At 44.3% G+C, this 19,184-nt stretch overlaps 1 protein-coding gene across 1 annotated transcript; it reads left to right on the top strand.

The window, feature by feature from the left end:
- The first annotated feature begins 2,529 nt into the window (after nt 1-2,529).
- phyhiplb (phytanoyl-CoA 2-hydroxylase interacting protein-like b) lies at nt 2,530-19,163 on the top strand. The gene is made up of 5 exons (XM_030105858.1): nt 2,530-3,182; nt 11,131-11,327; nt 12,467-12,641; nt 15,605-15,722; nt 17,731-19,163. Exons 1-5 carry the CDS (start codon nt 3,077-3,079, stop codon nt 18,269-18,271), a joined length of 1,137 nt encoding a protein of 378 aa, XP_029961718.1. The 5' UTR covers nt 2,530-3,076; the 3' UTR covers nt 18,272-19,163.
- The last annotated feature ends 21 nt before the right edge of the window (nt 19,164-19,184 follow it).

Here is a 19,184-nt window from a genome sequence, read left to right as displayed (position 1 = left end):
GCTACATAATAGCCCCGCGTTCTTATTCAGAAATGTTACTAAACAAAGAGCTGCAGGAAATTAAAGTGTGCTCTAATTAAATGAGATTTCAGTGGAGGCCCAGAGAAACACATATCTTCATAATCAATCACACTGCAGCTAAGCTGAGGCCAGACCTCAAATTGCAAATCAATGGCATGCTTCATTTAATGCCCTAAAATGCCAGACAAATGTGTTTGAAAAGACACACACACACACTGAGCCCTGGGGACTTCCTGTTTTCTACTAATTTAAAAGATTGCGGCCTGTGCCCCATATCTTGTCTCATAGCTGACCTCTACTCTGAACGGTGATGTGTGGTGACTGCGGGCGCTATGTGGGTGCGCAGTAGATTAAGGTTAACGCCGTTACATCAAGGAGTCAATATAACATAGGAGTAATGTGTTTTCTATACACTGTGTATGATTTTTTTTTTTTTTTTTTGCACCTATTTGGCTTGTTTTCTTCCAACACCTTTCTCCCTGCTATTTCTCCATCTGCCACCGTGGGTCCATGTGGCCTCAGCACAGCAGAGTTTGCAAATCAGGTTGTGCTGCCAATACGGAGCAACCTACAGCTCGTAATGTGCACACACACACACACACACACACAAACAGGCACTGACAGTAATGTGTGCTCAATGAAATGCAGAGTAAAAGAGGGAGATTAAGCTCGACAAACTGAATTAGAGGAAGTGAATCTAAAGATGTGAGGACTGTGGGTGAAGATGGATGGGGGACCAGGGAGGGTAGAATAGTGGGGGAGGGGAGGGGGGGTGGTGGATGAAGTGTCGCTCTCCCTCGTCCTCCTGCAGCTCCACTGGAAACACTGACGCTAACGCAGGACGACTCTCGCTGGAGGGGACACGGGTGGGTGGAGCGAGGGATGGCGGTGAGGACGGATGGAGGTGGGATGAGGAGGAATCGCTCGGAGTCGGTCAGCCGCCTCATCCTCCACCTCCCTTCTCTCCTGTAGATAACCACTGCAGGCCAAATGAGGAAATGGGGGGGGGGGGGGGGGGGGGGGGGGGGGGGGGGGGGGGGTGGGGGAAGGAGGAGGAGGGCTGAGAAAGAGAAAATGATGTTGGTGCACTTTTTTTAATGGGGTGCTTAAGGCCGTTAGCTGTGCTCTAGTTGTTTTTGTTTATATATTCGGTCACCCCCGTTGGACTTCTGATGAGCTGGTTTATGAAATTATAGGGGCCGTGCGGCCTTTTAAACAGATGCTGTGGTAATCTGTGGTAATCAGTGTAATGCTCTTTAATCAAACCATCTTAGACAGCAGGGGGGGGGGGTATGCTCATAAACCCTGCACATAGAGTGAATATGAAAATCCTGCATACAGCATGAGGTGCATACTTCACAGAATATCTTCACTTTCATCTATTGACATATCAGCATCTCCTCGGTTGCAGATGTGTTTGCAGCGACTGCTCTTGCATGCTGACCTTCACTTTTTAATGAGTTGTATTTCATAGGCAGGAAATTTGAGCCAGATGCAGCAATGCTCTCTTTGAAATCTGAGCATGTAATGAAATACCCAAGCCTTCCATGGAGCATCTAATACATCGGAATATGAATGCCACAGTGATTAAAAGCTTACCAAGAGTTTAATTCGCCCTGTGTGCCATAACCTCATTTTTAATCCTGCAAAGTGCACGAAAATACTCACCAAGTAGTTTAACTGGAGACTATTTTGGGGTGTGTTTTTTTTTTTTCCCGTCACTCCTTGTTTAAACTCTATGCTGCTTCGTCCTGATAAGTTAGAGTGGCTCCTGTAGGTTTACAGCCCATATATAATGCAGCAGTTCCCCCTGTGTCGTTTTGAACAGCATGACTCAGACTCAGGGTCCCAAAGGCGCAGCTGCACGACGCGCTGTCCGCTGAAGAGATAAGCACTCTGTGGCCTCCCTCTCTCCTCGGGGCGCCTTGTAGAACACTGAGACAGACAAAAACAAATGGAAAGTGACACCACCTCACTCTGATGCTCTCCAGAGGAGACTGCTTACAGTAATGTAAGAATAAAATGACTCCATGATGAGCAGCAGTGACTCTCGGGAGTTAAGTGCGCCTGCAGCCTTGTTTAGCCATGGCTCCCAACTGCACTTGACCTCTTGTGGCTGGGCACTCCTGCTCCTGGGGGTGACTGATAAAAGAAAGAAAAAAAAGGGGTGGGTGTAGAAGTCTAATGGAGATAATGATCATGAAGAGAGTCACAGCCACTGCCCAGCATGAAGCATGACTCTTCCTCTCTGAACTGACAAGCTTTCCAGTTTTATTATGTGCCATTAATATGTCTGCGACGCAAGCCTGATCGCCCATTAGCTGCGAGGGAAGAGGTGAAGCTGTTCCTTCCTTCATTATGTCGCCCTCGCCACCCCCAGGCTCATTACCGAGAGGTCCGGTTGCACCTGCGGTCCTCACCGAATAAGGACATGATGTGAGCGCCAGAAACGGAGCGTCTGGACGGTTTATAGATGGAGGGGGAGGGAGGAGGGTAAATCTGGTTACATAAGGAGCCATTGAATTCGCAGAGCGTCTCTGCACTAATCCGCTGAACTCCTCGCGCTGGAACCGTCCCGCGGCGGCGGAACACACAGGACACACCGAGCGCGCACACTTGTGGCTCCGAGGGCACAGCGAGCGCCGCGCGCATTAAGGCGCTGGATGAATTGAAATAAAACGCAGAGGCTGAGCTCTGTGAGCTTTTATATACGCGTCCGAGCGCGTCACCCCCCCTCAGGAGGAGAAGCTGCTGTGCCTCGTTTTGCAACTGGAGGTTGGAGCTGCTGGAGCCCGTGACGATTCCGCTGACGCGCCACTCGCCGCACCAACCAACCCGGGAGACTGCGCGCGACGGAGCGAGCGGACCGGACACTGCTCTCTCTTTTTTATCCCCCCTCTTCCTCTTCTTCCTTCCCTCATCGCCGTGGACGGACGACCGCAGCCGAGCAAGTCCCGCGGACGACGTTGCCAAAAGCGGCGTTTTTTTTTTTATAAACCGGTAGCAGCATCACCATCCTCACCATCACCATCACCGTCCAGGCGCTCCTGCAGACATGGAGGTACCAGGCTTGGCGCACAGCATCACAAGCCCATTGAGTCCCTGCGAGGGGATGATCAAGGACCTGAGCCTGGACGCCATACAGTTGTGTGAGCGAGATGGTAAGGATTTGTCACTGCGCATTAAAAGGCGCTGCGTTCTGCCTGGTTGTGCGCGCGGTCAGTTTGTCGTGGGGCTTGAGCAGCATGCTGGACCCTCATTGTGTGTGTGTTCGTTCAGAGAGGAGCAGGGGCCGGCGGCAGGTTGCATGAATTGGATGGATGCATGGAAGGAGGGATGGTGCGCTCGTGCGTGTGTGGAATACCTGAGTGTTTCTTTACAGTGGTTCCCATCGGGGAAGGGACTTGGCTCGAGAATCAATGCGTTCAAACTGAACTGCAACGCTGAGGAAGCCAGTGATGAGGGTCTTTACTTCAGCACCACAGACATGGACAGAGGCCGGCAGCCACCCCGCCTACATTTAAGGCTTCCTGCCTTTTTCTTTCCTAAAAAAAACCTGCCTGCATGTTGTATTGTTTCCTTTATCAAAGAAGGATTTTTCCCTTATCACACCTCAAGAAAAAAACTTAACTGTATTTACATACACGATTTATCCATCTTCCATGCCGGATTATCTGCGATTATCTCTCCAAAGTTTTGTGAATAATTACCACTGATTAATCAGTTTAAATGACATGCATCATAGGAGTTAATGCTCCTCTGAGAAAGATTTCTTTTTTATTATAAAAATATGTACAAGCAGTTTTTATTCTCACCCTGATGCCAACTTAATGGTGGAGATGGGGGCAAAAAAGCAAGTCATCATCAGGAGGGAATAAGAGGCTGAAACATGGCTGCCCCCACATGTGTGTGTGCACAGGCGGTGCAGCTGTGCACGCCCATCAGTGCAATTACACACCACTGACTCCACATCTGAGTCTGCCTCATTGTCACAGATATGCATTTTGATTAAGATTGCAGATTAATTCAGATTCATGACAATGAAATACGATCATGCCTTTTCAGTGGGGAATTGTTTTTTTTTTTTTCCTTCCAGATAGGATTTGTCTGTGTGTAAGCTGACTGGTTATGAGTGCCCAGGGAGTCAATGGTGTGTCTTCATTAAGCTTTTTCAAGGATCCCCAGCGTCTGACCACAGTGCAGCCATTGTACCACACTGAGCTGCTCTCTCGTCTGTCACACTCTGCTGCTCCGCACAATAGAGCATGCTTTTATTTTGTCTTGGTTATATTGGTGGCCCTGCTGTGAAGCTTTAATTTCAATAGTATGTCACTTGGCTGCACCTATGTTGGGTTTGCACCTCCCGTGCTGCAAGTGAGCTGAGCGCAGATAGATTGGCTCTTTGCAGCCCGTTCTCGACTTCACTGTTTGTCATGTGGATCAACCAGAGTAAATATCATCTTTGTGTCCTTGAGACACCCACATGCTCCCTGTTTATGGAGCAACACATTCTACCTTCTGTGTAAATTCTGCAGAAAAAAGGTCGTTGTTATTGTTATTATTCGAGAATTGTAGGAGTGTTTGCTTGAAGCATCTGTTCCAACATCTATTGACTAAGTCATTATTCCACAGTATATATGCAAGAACTCTGCTGCTCTGGAAAACCTGAGCTTTATGAGAAGAAGCATTTTATAAGCCCACGCTTGTAACCTGTAATCGTCCGTCTGTTTTCTGGTCGGATTTGCTCATTTCCTGATTTTGTAAATGCTGCAGTTTTGCACATGACCTGTGAAATGACCTCCAGACACACTGACTCGCTCGTTCTGTACCTGCCACACCCGACACTGAAGGCAGCATATTGTGTTTTAACCTGGATGCATCTCTTCTTGTCAATAGATACAACTTTTCAAAGACTGTGTTCATTTCAGTTTCTCACGGCTTTCTAAATTTATCTCCCAAATCCATTAATATTTAATTGCGGGCATGAGAGGCTTATATCCCCATGCTGACCCAGCAAATGGATGCATGCAGCTTCAGTGGGCCTACTGTTTGTGAGAAAGAGCTCTGCCTCTCACACACACTCCCTCACACACACACACATTGAAGACCATTTGAGTATTTCAATACACAAAAGATGTACCGGAATACAAGTCGTTTCTTGTTTGAGATGGGGTCTTAATGGTTCAGTTTAGGGATGGGGCAGGATCTGCATTAGTTCATGGGGGGTGGGGAAGGTTCAGCTTAACTCGAAAGAAGCATTAAGGAAAAACTGCATGATCACTGCTGTTAATTGAAATGTTCTCATCGCCACAGACGGCTTTCGAAATGTTACCTTGGCTGATTTTTGCTTCCTATCTCTGCAAAGCTGAGTCTGAGTTCCACTTTGATTTTATCATCACAGCTAAAGCATATTTGTGCCATATAATGAAATACACACATGTATCACAGGAGCTTTGGACTGTTGCTGCTGACATAATGAAGTTGCCCTGACAAATGGGAGCCATTTATACAGCCAAGTGTCTGTGGCTGTTGAAATATCTCTGCCCTCAGTCTGGAACTGTGTGTCCGTGTGTGTGTGTGTGTGTGTGTGTGTGTGTGTGTGTGTGTGTGTGTGTGTGTGGCCATCATGGGTTTAAAATGAAGAAATCTTAAAGATCCCTGTCCACTGATCTTATTTACTGCTTCATGCAACTCAGACTCACAGGTTGAATCTTTGGTCACCATAAAAATCAACAATAAGCCTGAAATGTACATTTTTGGACTGTGGGAAGGAACCAAATCCCCAGAAAAACACACGAATGCATAGGGAGAACATGCAAACTAGTAGGAACTGGTAGGACACTGTGCAGCTGTAAAGGCGCCAAATCAAAGTAATGTTGTCTCACCGAAGCCAGCAGTTGTCAGTGTTGAGTTACGTCTTGCTCAAAGTGTTGCAGTTCTTAAAACTGACTTACTGTTTAAGTCTGGCGCAAACAAATGTAGCTGAGAAACACAAAGAAATGTTTTGTGAGATTAAGCCGGCGGTGTGTGAAACAATTGTTTGAGCTGGGGGGCTTTTTTCCCCCTTCTGTAATCTGTTTGTCATGAATGTTTGAGACATTATTGGTTTTTATTAATGAAGCCGACAGCATTTAGCTCTGTGAATGCACAGTCCAAAAATATTAGCCTTCCAGCTGTTTTATTGGCTTTCACAGATAACTATAGCATATTTTTGAAATCATATCATGGTGTCCTTTAAGTTTCCCCTTTCACTTTTCATTCCGGCTCACTCATTGAATCATTTATGCCTTCCAGGCACATTTTTGTTGATATGAGGGAGAAATCTGCGAAATTGAACCATTACCATTCCTCACTGTTCACTATCAATTAACCAGCACTGCCATGCTGAATTCAACACATAAACTTTGGTGAACACCTGCTTACATGAATTCAGGTTGTCCACGTTGGCATTTAGCTCTAACCACCACCGCTTCCCAGTGCAGAGCTGCTGGCAGAACAGTTTCTTAGTGTTTTCTTTTTTTTTTGTTGCAGAGCTTATCCAGTAATGTTCCAACATGGTAGAACAGCAGGCCTGCCTTATGACACGCAGCATCATCTGAATAAGCTGGCATTTCACTCTGGCCAGTCTTCAGCATGAGCAGTTGTGTCTCATGACTGTGCTGGCAACAGTTGCAGGTAACATGTTAATTAGCCATTTATTGGTGATGTAAACATATTCTTGAGCTCCTAAATACTTGGAAAAGTAAGTCTTTGAGCTTTTAAACACTGCATTTTCATCCTTGACAACTCAAATTAAACATTCATAGAATTTTTGGCATGCCTTTTGCACATTGCTGCTCGCAAATAAGATCCTTCTATACAAGAACTCACAGCCTGAGCTGCAAAAATCACAACTGTGGATGATTTATGGTTTTAGACTCTTGGGTAAGAGATTTAGAAAATACCTTATTCCTGTCAAAACGACTTAAGGATTCAATTAACTTGTCAATGTTGAACTTTAAAAGTCTTTCTCTTTCTCTGAAGACTATTATAGAAGTGTCCACACAAAGCCTTTGTCTGCTGCTCAGGCACTCGCTGATGGGTAAAAGGTGGAACGCAGACTGACGAACCCCGATGAACGGGGCATTGTTTATCTCACTCTGAGAAAAAGACGTTTTTTCTCTTGGCAGCTCCTCTCAGTCCCGGCATGGTTTCTGTCTCAGTCTAGCCTGTGCATTGAGAGAAACAAAGGCGTGATTTTCAAAGGCCTGCGAGCATCCGCTCCCAGTGAGCGTCTATTGTGCCGCTCATGTGTGGAGTTCAGAATCAGAGCTAACTTAAAATGTAGGAGGCTGTCTGTCTGTGCTGAGTGCCTACTTGCTCAGTCAGGAAAGATCTGTGTTACTCCAATCTCCCTTGCTGTTTTTCGACATGTCAGGCCGGTTAAGAAGTAATGAAAAACTAATTTTTCAGCTTTATCCTTCAATGAAAGGTCACTCGTTTCAATTTTGAGACGCCGAATCCTTCAAGTTGAGCTCTGTAGTCGCACAGTCTGGGACCGTCGAGGGAGTATATTTACATTGTTTAGATGGCTCGAAAGGGAATCAAATATCTTTCCGAGAGCATTACAGAGTAATACTCAGGATAAAAGCAAGTGTGACTGGAACAAATGTTACCATAGAAAGCCATTAGGTCAGTCCTGGGTATGCATGTTAACAAGATTTCTATTGATCCCTCTGCATCTATTGGTATTCAAGACTGTGGCATTTTACTGCACTCTGAGCGAAAGGGCAATACCCAATAATGACCGTTTGAGAGGGTTTAGTAAATTTAACAGGCTGGGATTTCCAACATTTAGAGATTAATGCTTTATCTACAGGGGTGACGCTTCTGTTTCCTACATTTCTGCATGCTGATCAAGCATGTAGAGGTTTATTTGTGCGTACTGTATTTGATCTCCCTCTGCAGGTGTGCGGTGCATCTGTGCTCAAACGCTGACTCTCTTTCTGAGACAAACAGTCCTCCGCCCTCTCACCCTACTCAGCGTCTTCAGTCCAATAAATAATAAGGCCGAGTTGGAGAAGGTGGTTATATAACAGTGTTTCGTGGTAAAATTCTGACTCGGCAAAACTGACGTTCGGCACAATTGTAAAGCAGCCATGAGAAGTAAGAGGTAGAGTACAATGATAGCACATAAATCTAAGTCAGAATGAAGGCTTGGCCCTCCAAGAGAGACTCAAAGGTTTTAGTTTGTCCCCTTAGCGGCTGACCTTCAGCCCGCCTAGCTTTTCCTCCTCCATCTTTCATCCTGTGCGCTCTCAGTCCCAGAGGAGTCGGCAGAGAGCTTAACACTTGATCTCACAAAGCCCGTGTAAAAAAAAAAAAAACTCAAGGATGACTGCTATGACTGTTATTCGTACATTTTGATAAAGAATTTCCAGATATTTCAGAGCTGTGTTTAATAGATCAGCTGTGGGTTAAGAGTGTCGGGATCTCAGTTCAACAGTTTTTCTCCTCTATTTAAAAGACATCTGACATGAAAGAAAAATGGCAACAAGAGCTAGAAGAAATGTAATAATGATGAAATCTGACATGATTTGTGTTTTTGGTTGAAGAGTCATGGAAATAATTTCACTTGAAAACCAAAATCAAGTACTGTAATTCACCATCATGTCCTCATTTATAAAACGACCTTCTGTCTCAGATGGAAAAGTTGTGGGAATAAAAAAAAAAAAACAGTCATCAACTATTGACATTTCCAGTAGAAAACTGTGATCGTTTCAGATGTGAGTGTTGAGCTGCAGTAATAGTGTTATGTCTGCATTACCAGACTGTACTTGGAAAGCTGCACTGTGTCGGTAATGGCTCCGTTCTCAGGTTAATTGGAGGAGAATTAGTGTAAACAGCAGCTCAATCAGCACCGCGGCTTCACGGAGGAGCTGACGGGCACAGATCTGTGTGAGGGTCGAGTTTTGTAAAGGGAAACATTTGTGTTGACATTCAGGTTTTGAAGACAAGAGGACAAAGAGCTCAAAGCAGAAAGCGAGTTAACAGGTTTTTCCTCTTCGGCGTTTGCTTGATGTTTACAGTTTTTGCGCTGCAGGTATCTGGAGGTGGAGAGAACTCAGGATGGAGCGAGTGATGCCAAAACAGTTTTTATTGGAAGACTCACCTACAAATTTTGGACACTTTCAAGAAATCTCTCAGCGTGTTTTCCTCCCTTTGGGTCTCTTCCTTTGAAGTGGATGTCAGCGGATGACAACAGACCTTGTCCATTTTTCTTGTTTTTTTTTTTCTTTTTTCTGTTGAAGGTCAGCAGCATGAAGTCTCAGGTGATTTTGCAGCACCGTGTTCTCTGTGCTGACTCGCCGGAGCATTTTCCAGTCAGAGATCTGCTCTGTCATGGCTCATGTTGACCCTCTTAGTCTGAGCCAAACTGATCAGCTCAGTGTGCTTTAAGTATAATGAGATGGGCTTTAATTGCGGACCTGCCGCAGGATGAGAAGTCGCCATAAATCAAGGCATTGTAGCGCGGCTCTGAGAGCCGAGCGTTGTGCAATCAGGATGAGGGATTTAGCTGCTGACATGTTTACTTTTTTCATACTTAGGACCCCCCAGTGGCCATATAATCCAGTTTAAACCCCGTGGAGTATGCTCAGATAGGGCACTCAATTTAAATACACTTTAAATACTGACTGAAAAACCACTGCAGTCAACTCATAAATTGACATATGTTGATTCTTAATAATAAATAACTGTTTTCCTAGAATGTAGATCCAAACAGCCATGAACATTCATGTCTTATGTGAAAAACTGTTTGAGGTCTGGTTTTCTACCTCGAGAGACCAGACTTGCAGCTTGAAAGTTGGGGAGGCTTAAGCTCTACTGAGAGTTGTAAAGGTTATTTCACAATTTGAAGCTCCTGGCTCCATGAAACAGTTATTACGAGCATTTAGCAATATGCGGTCTTTCTTTCCAAGTTCAAGATTACTGTTTTTGTTGCTCGGCTGATTAGGAGCTAGTGATTAAGCGGGAGGCAAGCGGGGGGTCTGCGCCTGTCTGCTTTTTAAGAGCAGACATTTGTCTTGTATGAAGTAATTTTAAGATGATCATAAAGCAAAACCAAGACAAAATAGGAGTGTAAGAGTCGGCTGCCTTTAGTTTTACAGCTCAGAGGCAAAGCACACAGTGAGGGTAGAATTAACCTTCTGTTCTTTTCAGTTTTTGTTTGATTTTTTTTCTTAAATGAATCACACTTCAGATGTACCCTTGTTGAAGTGGAGTCTGTAGGTTAGACAGGAGAGCCCGCGCACCCAATTATGGAATTACTCTGCTATCTGGCCTCCTGTCTGTTGATGAACTGAGATGGATTTTTCACGCTTCACTGCCTCTGCTATTGTTCACACCCTGAGCATTTTACCCCCACCGCCACCCCCATAGTGCATTTGTGAATTTTACTCACTCTTGTTTAGACCCCGCAGCACGCACAGAAAACACATTGTTGCCATGCCAAGTGGGCGTCTCGTAATGTGACGCAAAGTCTTTATTCACCCTAGTGCCACAAAGCTCTCATTCAGCTGTGTTTTGACATCTTCACTGGCCTCAGTCTGCACTTTGGGCTGTAAGTCTTGGCCTACATGATTTACTCGCAGGAGGCAGCAGTGTAAGAAATTAATAGTGCAGTGAGATTTATTCATATGCCCTTTGTGAAAATGCAATGTTTATGTATGTTTTTCTTTCATTTGCCGTAAAAGGTAAGGGATCGTGTAATGAAAAGATGTCCAACCATTTAAATAAAAGATGGCTGCTGTGACATTTAATAGAAATACCCAAATGAGCAGATCTGTGCTGATGAGAGATGAAATTGATTTAAATATTTAATATTTGCTATTTCAGTGCTGCATATGTTCAGAAAATCAGATCGTTATAATGGTGTTGAGGGGCTGATGTGTCTCCATGGTAACATATATATGTATGGTAATCAGAAGGAAATGTCGGCAGCTGTGTGTGTTGTGAGTGTGTTTGGATGGTGTTCTGGTTGATTTAAAGTTTGATTAAATCTTGATTTGATTTTAGGTTGTATTTTATCCCAACTGAGCCTTTTTTGTTTGTTTTTTTTCATCATAACAGGAAGTAAATCCCAGGACGGCAGCATCTCAGAGATGGAAGAACTTCCCGTTCCTCAGAACATCAAGATCAGCAACATCACCTGCGACTCCTTCAAGATCTGCTGGGACATGGAGGCGCGCAGCAAGGAGCGCATCACGCACTACTTCATTGACCTGAACAAGAAGGAGAACAAAAACTCAAACAAGTTCAAACACAAGGTAAAGCCCGAGTCCAGCAGTCAGACGGATGTGTGTGAGAGGAGCACCACGGGGAGATGACTCACCTCCTGCCTCTCGCTTTAGTCGCAGCTGAGCGCTTTGAATTTTCTATTAGGGAAACGGCAAACTACAAAGTGCGCCAGCTTAAATAAATATTTAAGAGTACTTAAATCATGTTTCGATGCTGTCAACTTCCTTTCATATCATAATTTAAGTGTGTCAGTGTGTTCAAGCATTTAAAGGTTTCTAAACTTAAAGTTTACGTACCTTTGAGGTTAATTTATTCGACAAATGTAACACTTTTTCAGACTGCCAGATGTCTGTTTAAAAGAGGACCTGCTTAACTTGGTGTTCGTTTGATGCTGTATTGTCTTTATATACATTTTCAATCTTTTCCTTGCTGTTTTTTTCCCCTGAAATGCTCTATGGTGGTTGCTGAGTCTCCCTCGGTGCCAGGGAATGAGATTTCCCCTTCATGACCATAACTGTTGTCATATCAGCGGTTATGATGCAGTAAACAGTAAAATCTTGCTCGCTGAAGCCTAAAACGACTGTTTTGCAGCTGAGATGCTGCGTCTCACCTCAGCACAACTTTCTTTTTTATGCTTGATGCAAAATAAAAAAAAAACTAATTTTCAGGTAATTTCTTTCAAAGGATTCCTTAAAGCTGCTGCTTTGAACTTCCTAATCCTCCTCTCAGTAACGTGACCAGCAGGACAGCAGCTCCTCCAGCAAACAGTCAGTGATCTGTTTCAGTAATCTTATGGCTTTGTTTCATCTGCTTCCTTATTTTTCCTCCTGTTTTCACTTCCTGGGTGCTGTGTAGCTGAATTTTTATCTGTTTTCCTGCATTGTTATCGCAAACAAGCCCCATACTCGGCTTTTGATTTCGGTGCAGCAGCACCGTTGGTGGATTAATGGGCTGACTCTGTTGCTAGGCAGTGGCTCTCGGTCCAATCAATGAGCTGCTGAGGCCTGTTGATGCTATGGATGGTGGTGGGATTGAACCGTACGGCTGTGATCCACAAGTATCACCTGCAGCGAGGGACACGCGTCACACAGTGGAGAGAAAAGCCATACAAGGACATACAAGTTATCTCCACCTAACCGCTCCCTCTTCACTCCTTCCCTCCCTCCAGGATGTTCCCACTAAGCTCGTAGCCAAAGCAGTGCCGCTGCCCATGACGGTCCGGGGCCACTGGTTCCTCAGTCCGCGTACAGAGTACACCGTGGCCGTCCAGACCGCGTCCAAACAGACCGACGGCGACTACGCCGTCTCTGAGTGGAGCGAGATCATCGAGTTCTGCACCGCCGGTGAGTAACACACGACTCAGGGCGGGGGGCATTTTTTGGGATATACGACATCTTTGCAACCTCGGAGTTTGGCAGGGACCACGTGAATTACAGAGGACAGTGATGGAAAAGAACAGGATAGAGTGGAGGATAGAGAATGTTACAAAAAGGCTAATGTGCTGAGCGCAGGGGAAGATGGATGCGTGGCGGGAGGAGGGGTGATGAGGAAAGGGGCGGATTAAAGGAACGAGAGGAGCTGTGCTGTATATCTTCAGATGCAGAGGTCACAGAGTTCAGCACCACTGGCTGGAGGCTTACGGAGGGGGAGGGGAGCAGGGGACGGCGATGATGGTGTGGAAGACCGGAGGGTGTAATTTATTAGCGAGGGTGTGGAGGCTTATCCCTGCAGCCTAGTGGCTGTAACCGCTGTCCCTGACTCAACTCCATGCTGCTACAGCTCCATATATCTACCCCGCTGTCTGTCTTGGTGACATTTGCAATACGGTCATATTTCACTGTTTAAAATCCTTCCTGATAAAAACTCTCTGACTATGCCCGCAGCAGTAATGTTTTACATATCTGGAAAATTGTGAAATGTGAAGAAAATCCTTCATTTTTATGAACCAGTCCACGTGTTCCACTTCACAGACATGATTGAGGCCTACGAATGGCAATTGTTCATCAAAAAATCAAAACAGTGAAGATATAGAAAATCTGGCCTGATGCAAATATATTGCGAATGCATTGAAAACAGATTCTAGAGTAAATCTCAAACTATGATGCACCTGAAAAATGTTTTATTCACTCACATTTTATTTTGTCTGCGGCGCATCGTTGCATTTATTATCTTCATATTTCACTGAAATGCTAAACGGTTTGTGCTTAAAGTATATCAATATTAATTTCACCCTCTATTCTCTCATTGCTCTCTTATCTGATGTCCTTCCACCCAAGTCCCCGTCCCTCCATCTGTCAGCTACATGTATGTCATTGATAATCTCTTAACCACATGGCTATGACCTTGATTAGCATGCCAGGTGTTCGGGCATTCAAAAGGCTAGCTCTGCAAAGTGGGTTAATAATGATAATCAATCCCACAGTTTGCTTCGTATGTGATTTGTGAATTTTAGAGTTGAAGGAAATCCTTCAGTTCAGTGAAAATATCTAAAAATAAGAGCCCTGACAGCCAACTGGCACATGTTTGGAAGTGTTCAACAGTGATGATGGGTTACGTCAGTTATCAGACAAATAGTTTTTGAGTATAAGCAACAACAACATGTTTGTTCTGAAATTTTCCATTGGATTTTGTTTAGCTCCTTAATGGATTTATCAAAATGGTTTTTTTCCAAACTTCATGGGTCAAGAAGGATTTTAATATATCTCTTACATACAGTTACCAATAGGTTTTCGAGTACATATATCTGAACATCAACAATGGCAAACTTTTGGTCCTAGTTTTACTTGAGCCTTCTGCTGAATTTGACAGGGTAACTGGGTGAACTCTGCCATGACACTATACCCTCTAAAATTACTTCTGGTGTTCCCCAAGGCTCCATCCTCGGCTCACTGCTCTTTAAGCTCTTCAGTCTGTGATGTTAAACAGAAGAAAAACAAATAAAGACCATAACAAAGACATGTTATCATCACTTGAACAATATAATAAAACATAAAGGGAGGATGTCTCACCAGGATTGACTGATCTCATGCATTTATCTTCAGTAGATTGGACTATTATGACACTGTCCTTCCTCAAAATCTATTAATCACCTGCAGGTTAATTCAGAATGCTGCTGCAAGAATTATGGAAATGGACCAGATCAGTCCGGTTCTCAGCTCTTCGCACTGCTTTTTGACTCATCTACAAAGCTCTGAATGGTTTAAAACCCGCATAGAGTTCTGTACTTCTGCTGTGTTATGATCCACCCAGAACCGTCAGGCCGTCTGATTAAATCTGTTTTTAGACAGAATCACACATTCAGAAGCTGCTTTTAGTTTTTTTGCACCAAATATTTGGAACAAATGCCTGGAAATCTTCAGGACGTCTCTGACTCAGAGATCTTCTAACAGAAGCTTGAAGGGTTTTCTGTTTGCTGCTGCCTTTATCCTTTTGTTTTATCTTTTTTTTTTTTTTTCAATCTTTGTTCTCAGTCCTGTTTCAGTTTTAATCTTTGACGAAATGTGCAAAACTAAGTTGCTTCAACTTGTCCGTGACGTTCTCTACAGAAATCAGGGCAATCCATCCAGGAGTTGAAATATCACAGTCTTTTCTGGACCGAACAGAAAACCATCAGTGCTGCGAGAATAAGTCTCAAAAAGAAAAAAAAGAAAAAAAGCAAAGGCGTCCGGAGGGGTGGGGCGGTAGTGAATCAGATGAAGAGAAACGAGTTTTGATAGGAGCTGGGAGAGTCGTGGATGGAGGATGAAGGAGAATGCTTAATGCTGCTGCTCCTCCTTCACGTCCCAGGCGGGCCGAAGACGCTCACCTTTCATGCCTCTAAAAGCCCCGTCTTCAAACGCCACATGGTTTGATGGTGTCAAACGTATTTCTCTGCTTCTCATCGACGGCCCTTTATGTTCGCAACTGGCTGGATAAAAATCAACCAGCTTCTTAGAATTGAATATTTACAGCACGGATATCAAGTCTGTTCAGATTTTTTCAAATGTTGTTGATGTGTTTTACTTGAGAAAGTGGGTTTATTTTTGTCAGAAAACCATGTTTGGATACACTCCACACCCATTTGGCCGATTTGGTGACATCGGAATACATTAAAACCTCAGTGCTGCTGAGTCATGTCAACATATTAAAGCTGGAAAAATCCAGGAGGGAAGAATCAAAACACATTACATTGTATTCCGAGAGTGCATACTCCCTCCGGCGTTGCATAATTGAAGTAATTAATATTTATGAACTACATTTGTGCATTACTTTTTCATCTTCTGTGTGGCAGCTTCTTACTCCGCTGAGTTTTTGTGTTTGCTCCCAGATTATTCCACGGTGCATCTAAACCAGTTGCTGGAGAAGGCAGAGGTCATCGCTGGCCGGATGCTGCGTTTCTCCGTCTTCTACAGAAACCAGAATAAAGAATACTTTGACCATGCAAGGTAGGCACTGGTATCCTATCCTGAAAAAAAAAAATCTGTTCATGTTCTCATAGCTGCTATAACATTTTGGTTGATGTTTACCAATTACAGAAATGCCACCCATATTCTTTAAATGTCACATTTCTACCCAATAACAGGTTTTATCACTTCAGTGTCATGAGATATTAATTTGACATCTATTCAAAATTAGATGATTAGTTATAAAAGAGACATTTTTTTCTTCCTGTGACCAAAATGGTACGAATTTAAATTTAAATTTTTGCATCAAAGCATTTTATTTCCTGAAATATTCAGTGGTTATTCCTAACAATCCCCAAAATAACGCTTAATTCCACAATGTATTGACTTCCGCCGCAGGTGAACATTGCACTGCCTTGTCCTTTCAGTCTGGCAAACACGATGGTCATTTCAGCTTAATGTGTTTCCTGCCATTTCCTGCTGATTGTCTTTGTTGCCAGGCTTCAGGCCTTTGGAGTGTGCAGCTGCACAAAGCGTGCTGATTATTTCCATAAATCCACACGAGTACGTCAAACTACCGTGGCAGGCAGGCGGGCACTTCTTCCCATACAGCCTCCTCTGTACACGTAACGGCAACAGAAAATAAAGTCATTTTTTCCTCCCCCCCCCCCCCCCCCCCCCCCCCCCCCCCCTGTGCTGCCATGTGGATGCTTTGAAAGCCAGCGGAGCCGGGCGCTGCTCTGGCAGACAAAAGATGACAGTTGTTCGGAGATGTGGGCAAACAGTATGAAAAAAACATGGAGAGAGTGACAGTTTGAGGAGAGGGAAATATCTCTATAGCAGCCAACTGAAGCATTTTCACAGTATATATAGTTTTCTTTTTGGCTTCTGATGGTGGGATTTTTTTTCCCCTATTTATTTAATCTCCTCTCTATCCCGGTCATATGAGAAGATGCACGACAAAAGAGAGTTTGGCCACTGAAGCCACAGCTTGTGAGCTCTCCTTTGTTGGCGCCGTACAGCATGATGTCATCCGGATAGTCTTCTGCCTTTTGCCGAGTTGTGCAGCTGCTCCCACAGTCCTGAAAGAGCTTCTGTTCCACTGCGCCACCGTGTGGAGAGACGCGGTACTGCACCCAAGCCTTTCATGAAGCCTCAGCTTCATTGACTCCACAATGCCCACAACAAAGCCTTAATTAACGATATAATGGCAACCTCTGGAGTGGGAGCCGCTTAATTAGAGTTCATAATTGGCTGTTTGGAGCCGGGATGCGGCTGCCACATAACCATCCATCGATTTTAATGTTCATCTGTTAATCTGAAGGCGGGCTTTTGTTTTTGGGGAATTATTTGGTTTTTCACTCTCATGAGATTTCAAGACAAACTGGATGAAGATAATATGGTTAGTGTGCCACTGTGGCAGCAGTGAAACTAGATATGTCTTCCATTGTGAATTCACTCTGTATGCAAGTTATGAGATTCAAACTGATGCATCTTACATATTCAGTCAGGTTCTTTTTTTTCTTTCTTTCTTTCTTTCCTCTGTTGCACACTGTCAAACTCAAAAATAACTTCCATTGCTTCAGACAAGGTTGATATGAACTGGACTTGAACAGTAAAAAAAACAGCATACTAACCTGCAACCTGCCTTTTCAGTGCAACAATATACGAATGCAACATGAAAAGGATCACATTTAATGCGTTTCTCGTGCAATCTATGACGTACATCCTGAAATTTCTCAGGATTTCTTCCAGATTGCGTTTTTTTGAACTGCCAGTTCACAAACTCACTCCTCTCTGGATGGCTTTGATCTCCTCGAACAAACAGTGCAGTCGTCTGATGTTCATTTCTGTGTCTCATTGTGTTAAAATAACCTCTACTCTCACTAATAATGCGGTCATATAATGTGGCGTTGTCAAACTCAGCCTGACAAGGTGAAGCACTTCCTTATTCCTCATGAATACAGCAAGGGAGAACTTTAGGAACATCTGAAAAAAAAAAATGTTCCATTTCATTTTCTTCATTCTTTTCTTTGTCACCAAACTGCAGGGAGGCGCAAGGGAATCGGATGCTGCCGTCAGTGAAGGACAACAGCGGCAGCCACGGCTCGCCCATCAGCGGCAAGCTGGAGGGCATCTTCTTCAGCTGCAACACAGAGTTCAACACGGGCAAGCCGCCGCAGGACTCCCCGTACGGCCGCCACCGCTTCGAGGTCCAGGCCGACTCGCTCTTCAACCCCGACACCAACCTGTACTTTGGAGACTTCTACTGCATGTACACGGCCTACCACTACGTGATTCTGGTCCTGGCGCCCAAGGGCTCCAGGGGAGACGAGTTCTGCAAGCAGAGGCTGCCGGCGCTCGACATCACCGACAACCGCTTCCTCACCTGCAAGCAGGACGGAGAGGGCGGCGGCCTGGTGTTCCACCACGCCCAGGACGTCATCCTGGAGGTGATCTACACGGAGCCCGTCGACCTGGCGTCGGGCACGGTGGCCGAGATCAGCGGGCACCAGCTGATGAGTCTGTCCACGGTAAATGCTAAGAAAGACCCCAGCTGCAAGACCTGCAACATCAGCGTGGGCCGCTAAGGAACGGCGGAATGTAGAGAGAGAGAGAGAGAGAGAGGGAGAGAGAGGGAGGGAGAATGGACTGGAGGTGACTGACCTCTGCACACAACCAAGGAAGAACTGATGAAGCAGACCAACACATGCATGAAGCAGCAGATCCAGTAAGCTCTCAGACATGCGCACCAACATATCTCCGACACGGCTCTGTACTCTGAAGAGACCAACGTTCCCAAAGAGCGAAGGAAAAAAAAAAAAAAGGGTTGGAACACACTTCTTGACACCTGCAGCATTTTGTCTCCTAATCGGAAAATGTTATCTTTATGTTGAGAAAGAAAAAAAGAAAAGAAAAGCATCCTAAAGACATCAATTTAAAAAAAAAATGAAAAATGAAAACCCAGGAACTAAAGTGATTCATCCATCTTCACATCCGGCAGGTCACATTGGAACTGATCAAACCCTTTAACTGTACTAACAAACACGGGCTGCTTCTCCTCAGTTTCCTTTTACTTTAAACACTTGTCCCATATTTAATTACTGGCCTTTGCCTTCTTCTTATTAATATGCTGTTAACTGAGAATCCACTGTGTGTGTGGACAAGAATTGTTGTTACTGATTACATTGAACTGTCCTTTTCGATTGTTTCGTTTTCAGCAAAGTCGGACTTCATTTTTTTTTTTACCTCCTATGAGCGGCATGGACTGGTACGACAACTTTCTAGGGCTGCAGCATCGATCACCATCTTTCTTTATACCAAAGGTGTTACAAAAAAAAAAAAAAAAAGTCAAACCGCTGTGAAGAAATCCTAACAGTACTAATGCAACAGTCACTACAGTGTGTATTCACCACGTCTCTGATGACCGGGTGTGAACTACTTGTTAACTTGTTGACCTTTAAAAAGAAAAAAAAAAAAAAGCATGATGCAGGTCTGTGCAGC

Source organism: Salarias fasciatus, chromosome 13, assembly GCF_902148845.1.
Source record: "Salarias fasciatus chromosome 13, fSalaFa1.1, whole genome shotgun sequence".
In the NCBI taxonomy this organism is placed as follows: Eukaryota; Metazoa; Chordata; class Actinopteri; order Blenniiformes; family Blenniidae; genus Salarias; species Salarias fasciatus.
Note: the sequence above shows the minus strand (reverse complement) of the source record. Positions and strands in the feature narration are given on the sequence as shown.

Excerpts from the sequence above, each read along its gene's own strand:
- phyhiplb (XM_030105858.1), top strand. The coding sequence starts at position 3,077 with ATGGAGGTACCAGGCTTGGCGCACAGCATCACAAGCCCATTGAGTCCC. Across the intron at positions 3,183-11,130 it reads ACAGTTGTGTGAGCGAGATG|GAAGTAAATCCCAGGACGGC; the intron begins GTAAGGATTTGT and ends TCATCATAACAG. Across the intron at positions 11,328-12,466 it reads CAAACAAGTTCAAACACAAG|GATGTTCCCACTAAGCTCGT; the intron begins GTAAAGCCCGAG and ends CCCTCCCTCCAG.